At 57.3% G+C, this 8433-nt stretch overlaps 1 protein-coding gene across 4 annotated transcripts; it reads right to left on the reverse strand.

The window, feature by feature from the left end:
- Nucleotides 1-854: 854 nt before the first annotated feature.
- Nucleotides 855-2499, reverse strand: PPDPF (pancreatic progenitor cell differentiation and proliferation factor). 4 transcript variants are annotated; one of them, XM_043479470.1, is made up of 5 exons: nt 2340-2499; nt 1792-1990; nt 1497-1574; nt 1321-1417; nt 855-1237 (listed from the first exon to the last, which is right to left on the reverse strand). In XM_043479470.1, exons 2-5 carry the CDS (start codon nt 1844-1846, stop codon nt 1120-1122), a joined length of 348 nt encoding a protein of 115 aa, XP_043335405.1. In that variant the 5' UTR covers nt 1847-1990; nt 2340-2499; the 3' UTR covers nt 855-1119. The 4 variants fall into 4 exon arrangements, with proteins under 4 accessions (XP_043335405.1, XP_043335404.1, XP_043335403.1 ...); XM_043479469.1 differs by having other exon boundaries at nt 1792-1872; nt 2340-2497; XM_043479468.1 differs by having other exon boundaries at nt 1792-1872; nt 2278-2489.
- Nucleotides 2500-8433: the final 5934 nt, after the last annotated feature.

Raw genomic sequence — 8433 nt, forward strand, 5'->3', positions numbered from 1 at the left:
CAGCAGAGCCTGGCCCTTCAAGCAGGGGAGGCCACCCCTCTAAGCCTCTGACTTCACACCAAAGCTCTATCCACTGCCTCACTGAACTGCCCTCTCCTGACCCCACACCCCAGTCAAACTCTGCTGGCCACTGAATGTGGACACCACCAGCCCACCCCTCAGGCCTGTCCCAGGAGGCTGGCAGAGGATGAGGACCTCTCCCTCACAACACCACACAGGCCTCCTGAGTCAGACTCTGCCCAAAGCTGGGCTTCCCTGGTGAGAGCGACCCACAGGAGCCTCCCACACTTGCTTCCCCTCTGCCTCAGTGGGGTGCCGGGGCCTCAGATCCACTCTGGGGATTGGGGGCCCTGTCCAGAGTGTGTCCTACAAGAGAAGAGAGGAGGCAACATCCTTAACAGAAGACACAAGGGAGAAAAGAGGGCAAGCAAGTTTGAGGACTGCCTCCTCAAGGTCCTCCAGGGGGCACTGGCATCCCTCTGACCCCAAGGTAGAGACCCCGCCGGCCTCCTATAGCAGCAGCAAGAGGGGCCAGGGGTGGAATCACAATAGAGGGCTCTGACCTCAGCAGCTGCCTTGGAAGCTTCTTCTTGGACTGCCTGCTCTCCCTGGTTTCCCGAAATAGCCAGGCACCCCACCCCTTCTCACATGCAAGGCTCCACACTCATTGGAGCTGTCTGCCCACATGAACCTGGGTCAGACCTCAGAGGAGGCCCCTAGGAGGGGTTCCAGGAAGGCCCAAGGAGCATGGCCAGCTCTCTCACACCTGGAAATGAGAAGGTTGAGAGGTTAGTGACTTCTCCCTCGGGGGCGGGGGAGCACACAGCTCTCTCTCTCACACACACACACCAGGCTGCACACTCTTGGAGTTTATTGTCCACTTGGTACAAGGCACAGGGTTCCGGGGTGTGAGGAAGGCGTGTTCGTGTGGCTCGGATAGCAGAGAGTGGGATTCTCTCAACTTCCTTTTTGGTGTTTTGATATTAAAAACCGAACTGCTTCCCTTGACTGCTTGGTCTTGGGGAGAGGAAGGGAAGGGAGGGTACAGGGCCGGGGGAGGAAGAGGGCTCTGATGAGCCTAGCGCCTTGAAAGGAAGCCTGGCAGCTGGTGGTGGTCACTCAGGACGGGGGCCTGCAGTTGGTTTTGCCAGGCTGGCCGCTGGGCTGCTGCTTCCCCACAGCTTCCCGAGCCAGGTCACAGGTGATCGTGCTGGTGGAGGCCTGGGCAGACTCCGAGCTGGGGGAGAGCAGGAAGTCAGGGGCTGTTTCCACTTGCCCCCGCCCCTCCCCTCACACTGGTCCCCAGAAAGGCACACTCACTGCTCTGGGGACTCCAGCACTGTGGCCATGAACGGGAGAGTGGACTTCCCAAAGAAAAAGCTAGCCCACCAGTGTCCTGGGTCTGCTTTGGGGAGACCTAAGAGGAGTGAGGCAAAGTCAGAGTGCTGCTCTCTCCCTGGGCATGGCCCTGGGGACAGAGGGGACACTGCACTCACCCGGGTGGTGGGGAATGGCTTCCCCAGGGTACTCGGCACTTCCGCAGGAGCTGTTACTGGAAGTGGAGCCCAGGCGGCCTGGAGAGAAGAGGCCCACTCAGCTCCACGGGGCACCGGGCCTCCAGTCCACCCGGCCAAGCGCTGGCTTCACCAGCAGCGCAGGCCGGTGCCAAGGGTCCTTAGCAGCTCGTTCCCCACCCGGATACAGGTTCTCAAGCAACCTGTGAGTTGACCCCACAAGATCTAGGCGGGGGAGCTCGGGACGGACTAGGGCGCGGGCAAGGGGCTGACTTACGCCGGTAGTAGTCGTGGGTGGCCACGAGCGAGCCGCTGGAGGGGATGGCTGCCATGCTCTTGCTTGCGGGCTGGTGGAAACCTGCGCACGCGGGGGTCGGAGAGCCCCTTCGGTCACTGCTGCCTCCGCAGAAGGGTGCTCCCCACCCGGGCTGAGTAGACCCGCTCGGACCCCAGGGTCAGGTCAGCCCCGTGGGCTCCTGGGAGGGGCGGAGGCCGGGTTTGTTTACCAAGTCGAGGCGGGGATCCGGAACTCTCGGCCCGCCCTCTCCTCGCGGGCGGCTCCAACCAGCCCGAACCGGCCGCGAGAGACAATAAAGGCGCTTTGTGCGCTGGGTCGCCGGCCTGGGGCTCCGGGAAGTGGCCCTACCTGTGGCCGGCGGGCCCCCAGCTCCGTGCCCCAGGTCCTATCCGTCGCCCCCTGCCCCACCCGCGCCCTTCCGACTTCCCGGTCGCCCGGTGGTCAGCCCCGCCAGCCGTCGCGCACCAGCCGCCCCCTGCTGCCCATTCGGGCCGCTCGACTTCATCCACGCGCCGCCCGGGCCCCACCTCGGCGGCGACCCCTCGCGGGCCTCGGCGTGCGATCACGGACGGTGGGCACAGGGGCGCTAGGCCACAGAGCCCATCTGCGTAAGAAAAAGCGGACGGCAGCTCCAGAAACCAGACACGCAGGGCGCGCACGCGCGGACGCAGCCCCCGACCCCTTATAAGGCGGTACAGCCCCGCTCTCGGCCCCGCCCCAGCCCTGGCGAGACTCCGCCCCGATATCGGCCCCGCCCCAGCTAGGCTCGGTCCCGCCCCGCCTAGTTGGCTGCGAGGCCAACTAGGCCCCGCCCCAAGCTCAGCTTGGCCCCGCCCATCCCCGCCCCCGTGGCGCGGCCCTAGCTGGTCCGCCCCGGAGGAAATCCATCTCTGTTGTCTGTCTGACTTGGGCTGCCTGGCAGCGCATCTGGGCTTGAGGTGGTTAAATAACCGCCGCCCCAGCCTGAAAGCAGGCCCTGTCTCTTTCCCACCTCCCATCCTCGCTTCCTGGGCTCTGGCCATCATTTGGGACCCAGGACCCCTGCTAGTCCAGCCTGTTTCCACCTTTCCAGCTTATTGGAGGCGGCAAGCGTGCTGGACGGTGGCCCCTGCACTTCCAGTCTGTTTCTGCTGCTCTCCACAGGAGAGGGGGTGTCAGGCTTAAGCTGAGGGCTGAGCAAGGAGGAGGTGAGGTAGGGCCCAGTGCTCAGAGCTGCAAGAGCAGGGGGCCCGCTGGGCCTGGACAGGGGTCCGTGGCAAGACCTGTGAGGGAAGTGGCAGCCAGGCATGCCTCCTACTCACTGAGGGATCATTGATAAGGTCAGTGCAGTTGGCACCAAGAGGGTGGACTGTTTGGGCAAGACCCAGGCTTGTCTCGCTCTCGCTTACCTTCCCAGGCCACCTTTCAAGCAGCCCGCTGGCCAGCCTGCCCCCATCCACCCCAGTCTCAACCTCACCAGTGATTTTAAGAGTGGATAATCCGATAAAAGGGTAGTTTTTTTTTTTTTAAGTGATAGTGTAAAGGCTGCATTTACTAAGCCAGGAAGGTGAAGGTTCTGCCAGTCACTCCCCATTGCTGGCCTTGGGCCCCTGAGTGGATGGTGGCATGTCCTGGTTAGAGCGGAGAAAAGGTAGGGCTTTTGGCGGAGGCCTGGTCTAGCCCCTCTATCTGGTGTGAAGGACCCTCAGCCACTGGGCCCTGCCCCTTCCCTGGACTCTCACATCCCTGTAGTTGGTGTCCAAGTGTGTGGGCATCTCGTGGGTGCCCGTCACTCGTGCCTCCAACAGGACCGGGGTTCCAGGGACCAAAGCTGGAGAGGCCAGCCTGAGGGGCCCGTCCAGGACCATGGACAGTTCACGTGATCAGGAAGTGGGGCTAGGATTTGGCAAGGCGCCTGCTCTGGATCCTGGGCCTGCTGGTTACTCAGGAGGGAGCACAGCTGGGAAACTGAGGGCTGCTGCCATTCCTGGGGGCCCGGGAGGGACACAGAGTACCCCTGGGGGAGAGGGGCAGCAATGTGAGGAGTGGAACCCCTGGGGCAGACCCATTCCATGGTGAGGTCTGAGCAGAGAGAGCTTAGGGGCAGGGGGCCACCAGGGCTTCTGCTGGGAGGTGCTCAGAGCTGGAGGCTGGTGCTGACCTTGCTGCTGTGGCTTCTACCACCCAGAGCTCGTGGATAACCCACGTGTGCACCGGGGGCAGTGAGTGGGAGACCCTGCCCTCTTCAGGCTCAGTGTCCTGAAGATGAGACAGTGCTGCCTTAGCACCAGTGCAGGGAGATGCAGAGGCCCTGGGGCCAGAGGGAGCCCTGGTGCACTGGGCTGTGGGTGTGTGTGTGTGCTAAGTTGCTACAGTCATGTCTGACTCTTTGCAACCCTATGAACTGTAGTCCACCAGGCTCCTCTGTCCATGGGATTCTCAAGCAAGAATGCTAGAGTGGGTTGCCATTTCATCCTCCAAGGGATCTTCCCCACTCATGATTGAACCTGCATCTCTTATGTCTCCAGCATTGGCAGGCAGGTTTTTTTAACCACTAGTGCCACCTGGGAAGCCCAGACTTGTGGAGGTGGGGAGATTGATGTTAAGTCCTGCCTCCTGGTGGGGAGCAGAGGATGAGATGTCCCAGCGAGTCCACAGGGGTGGGTAAGCATGTGGCACTTTAGTCACTCCAGGCAGTCCTCGCAGCCTTCCAGTCCTGCCCCTGGGACCTTGGCAGCCTCTCTTCCTCGGGGATCCCAAATAGTGCCAGGCCCTTGGGATGGCCCTGAGGCAGCCACATCCCCATCTGTTCCCTGAGGGACCCAGATCCCTGCCTCCCTGGACCTGGCTTAGGCCTGAGCAGCTGGGTTGGAGGGCTAGGGGAGAAGGGAAGATGTGCAGGGTTGGTGGGATCCTGAAACCCCTCCTTTTGGCCTCAAGAAACCATGAGGCTCCCACCCCCAAGCAGAGCTCAGCTCCCAGGGTGATGGGAAGCTTCAGACCCTCAAGGGAGAGACTGGGAGGAATTCTCAGGCTGCCCTCTTTCCAGCTCAGGGCTGAGACCCCCCCAGAGGCTGTTGCTCCTTTCCCACATTCAGAGCTCAGTGGTCCTCAACTCGGCTCCATTCTCTCCACCCCCAGCCCCTGGCTCCAGCCAGCAGGGCTCTGCTCAGTCTGATCAGGCCATATGACACCCCTCACTGGTCAGAGCCTTTGAGCCTGTACCTGGGGGGCTGAGGTCAAGGCCAGCAATGCCCTAGGGTCACCTTTGGCAGCCCAGATCTAGGAACCCGGGCTGGCAGGGCACTCGGCTGTGATTTGCTGTGGCTGGCTCCTGTTTGGGACTCCCTCCTGTAGGAGTGTCTTGGGAGCAGCTGCTGAGACAGAGGGTGGGGTCAGGATGTGTGTTGGTGACCAGCACCCTGGGAGGGAGCTGAGGGATGCAGGACTGGGTGAGGGGTGATGTCAGCTCAGATGGTTGGCCCAGAGGGGCTGCAATGGGGCCCATCAGGAGTCCTGGAGTGAGGAGAGATCATTAGGGTTGAACTGCATTGAGCCCCAGGCAGCCAACCAGAGAATTGAGCCCTTGGGCAAGGCAGCTTTGCAGCCCAGGCCAGCCCTAGAGGAGGGGGTAGTGGGGACCACTCCCAGCTAGGCACTGAGGCCTTCCTTGAAAAATCTCTGGTGGGGGCGTCCCCCATCTTCCCAGGCCACCTTTCAGCAGCCCATTGGCCAGCCTGCTGCCATCCACCCCAGTCTCAGCCTCACCAATGATTTCAAGAGTGGGATAATCCAAAAAAAGGGTAGTTTTTTTTTTTTTTTTAAAAGCAATAATGTAAAGGCTGCATTTACTAAGCCAGGAAGGTAGGGGTTCTGCCAGGCACTCGCCACGGGGGCCTCTGAGTGGATGGTAGCATGTCCTGGTTAGAGTGGGGAAAGGAGTAGGGACCTTGGCCTCCATCTAGTCTTGCCCCAGCCTGTGGACAGCATGGCCTGATCCCCAGATGGGTTACACCCCTGTCTGGGGTCCCCAGAGGTGCTGAGTGGACTTCAAGGTCCTTGTGTTGCTGACACCCCTGGGTGCGGCTCCAGCATTGGGGGAACACAGGCTCTGGGCCTTGAGGCCTGGGTTGGGGCTGCTCTAACTTTAGGGTGGGTGTGACAGGGGCTAGGCTTGGGAGAGGCTGGCCCGGGCCTTCCACCATCCCTTGGGGATAGTGGCCAGAGTGCTTGGGGGCTCAGAGTCCGGTATTCAGAGTGGGCAGGCTGAGTGTGGGGTCAGGACGCAGTGCCTGAGCCTCCAGCCACCTGGAGAAGCAGTGGCATGAAAGCCGTAGGGAGGCTGGAGACAGTCACATGCAGGACGTCCTCACTGTAGAGGGAGCAGGACGGCTGTTGGCCATGGGCTCCCTGGGTTCGGGGCGAGACTTGGGCCTGGGGATGGGGTGCCAGCTGAGCAACAGGGCCTCATAGGGTTCCTGAGCCCCATCCATTCCTGCGCAGACTGATGGGGCCGCACCTTCCTGACAGGCGTTCTGTGAAGACCAGACAGGGCGGCAAGGGGCTGGCTCAAACCCCAGGTTGCTGCTGTCATGGGCCTGGTGTCGTTGCTCTGGCGCAGGTGTTTGGGTGTGAGGTGAGGGCTCTGCCAAAGACTGAGCAGAGCTGGGGCCCTCAGGGCTTCTCCACCTGCCCCTGGAGAACGGGCTCCCCAATAGGACTCCAGCCCAGGCCCTGCCCCTGCCTTTCAGGTCAGAACACCCTCTTCCCTGGGTCCCAGCTATGCCAGGTTTCAGCCCTAGCTGGAGCTTCTGCAAGTGACATCACCACTTGCAGAAGAAATAAAACTACTGACTAATATGTAATGAATGCCTACTATGTGGGGGGCACTTTGTGTGGCCAGATGATCACTCATCCACTTGTCCTCAGTGTCCTTGTTGATAAAACAGGAAAGTACCAGGACCTAGGACATAGCAGGTGCTTATTAAAAGTCACTATTTATAGCACTTTTTGCTACTGAAAACAACCTAATTGTTTTTTTTTGCTGGTTAAGTAAAATCTGGGAGGGCTGAGCTTGCACCTGTTCTGTCCCCAGTAACTAAGAAAGACTTGGCCCTGTTGTAGGCATTTAAGAAATATATCTGATGAAAGGGTGAATTACCTAAAGACATGACAGATTTCCAGCATGAAGGAGTGAGGAGGTCAAAAAGATTCTCCCTTAAAAAGCAAATACAAACCTAGGAACAAGCATTGCAATGCCCTGGAATTCCATCCAAGGCATTAAACAACCCACAAAGTGTTTATTCATCAAGAATACCGAGTGTTAGGATAAGATCTAAAATTCCTCAGTGAAAAAGCACCAGGAGAACCCCAGTGGGCATGAGAAATGACACCTGGCAAACAGGTTTACTGGGATGGCAGATGCTGTAGTGACCAATCCAGCATCTTTAAACGAAGGCTTTAAAGCAACTGATGTAAAAATGCACCAACACACAACTGTGAGCATTCACGTCAAGTGATGGAGAATGAGGTTGACAAACCCAGTTATGATCAAAACCATACAAGAAATAAAAAAAGGAGGTCCTTGGGAGTTCCCTGGTCCAGTGGTTAAGAATTCACCTGCCAATGCGGGGGACACAGGTTCCATCCCTGGTCTGGAAAGATCCCACATGCCTCAGGGCAACTAAGCTTGTGCATCACAACTACCGAGCCCACGCCCCCAGAGCCCCTACTCTGCAATAAGTCACTGCAAAGAGAAGCCCATGCACTACAATTGCAGAGTAGCCCCTGCTCTTCTCTCTGCAACTAGAGAAAAGCCCAGGGGCAGCAATGAAGATCCAGTGCAGCCAAAAATAATTCATAAATAATTTTTTAAAAAGAAAGAAAAGAATGTTTTCCGTCTTGTAAAGAGCATCGCTTACAACCAACCAACTCCTGGCAAGTAGGCCAGTGTGGTCCTTGATGGAGAAAGACAGGGTCTTTTCCCAGCACCAGGCAGGCAGCAAAGATGTCCACTCTCACCACGATTATTCGAAGTCTACCAGGAGTCTTAGTGGGTGCAATGAGGCAAGGAAAAGAAAGAAAAGGCATCCAGATTGAAAGTGAGAAATAAAACTGTCCCTCTCCAAGACAACATGGTGGTTGTCATCAAGGAATGTACCAAAAAACCTAATGAGCGAATCAGATTTAGCCAGACACAGTCAACACACAAAACCCAGTTGTACTCCTGATTTACTAGTGATTTACAACTAGAAGCAGAAAGTTTAAAAACACCGTATATAATAGCCACACTCTGCCATGAAACACTTAGGTATAAACCTGACAAAATGAGTATAGGACTTGTATGCCAAAAATTAAATGCTAATGACAGAGACCAGTGAAGGACTAAATAATGGAGATTCAGTACAGTAGAGATGTCTGTTCCCTCCAAACTGATATACATATTTAATGCAATTCCAGTAAAAATCTCAGCAAGGTCTTTGAAGATGTAGGTCCTAAAACTAACACAGATGAACTATGATAACTAAAATATATTTGAAAAATAAGAATAGAGAAATAGCAATACCCAAATCTTTTTATTGAGGTAAAATTCCCATAAACTAACCATTTTAAAGTGGGCAACTCAGCAGCAACCATTTAATA

The sequence above is a fragment of the Cervus canadensis genome, chromosome 10, assembly GCF_019320065.1.
Source record: "Cervus canadensis isolate Bull #8, Minnesota chromosome 10, ASM1932006v1, whole genome shotgun sequence".
Taxonomy (NCBI): domain Eukaryota; kingdom Metazoa; phylum Chordata; class Mammalia; order Artiodactyla; family Cervidae; genus Cervus; species Cervus canadensis.

What these genes read in the sequence shown, in the direction of transcription:
- PPDPF (XM_043479468.1), bottom strand. Translation starts at nt 2,317, where the DNA reads ATGAAGTCGAGCGGCCCGAATGGGCAGCAGGGGGCGGCTG. An exon ending in TGGGCAGCAGGGGGCGGCTG is followed by an intron (nt 1,873 to 2,277) that starts GTGCGCGACGGC and finishes CCGCGTGCGCAG; the next exon opens with GTTTCCACCAGCCCGCAAGC. An exon ending in GTGCTGGAGTCCCCAGAGCA is followed by an intron (nt 1,238 to 1,320) that starts GTGAGTGTGCCT and finishes GCTCTCCCCCAG; the next exon opens with CTCGGAGTCTGCCCAGGCCT.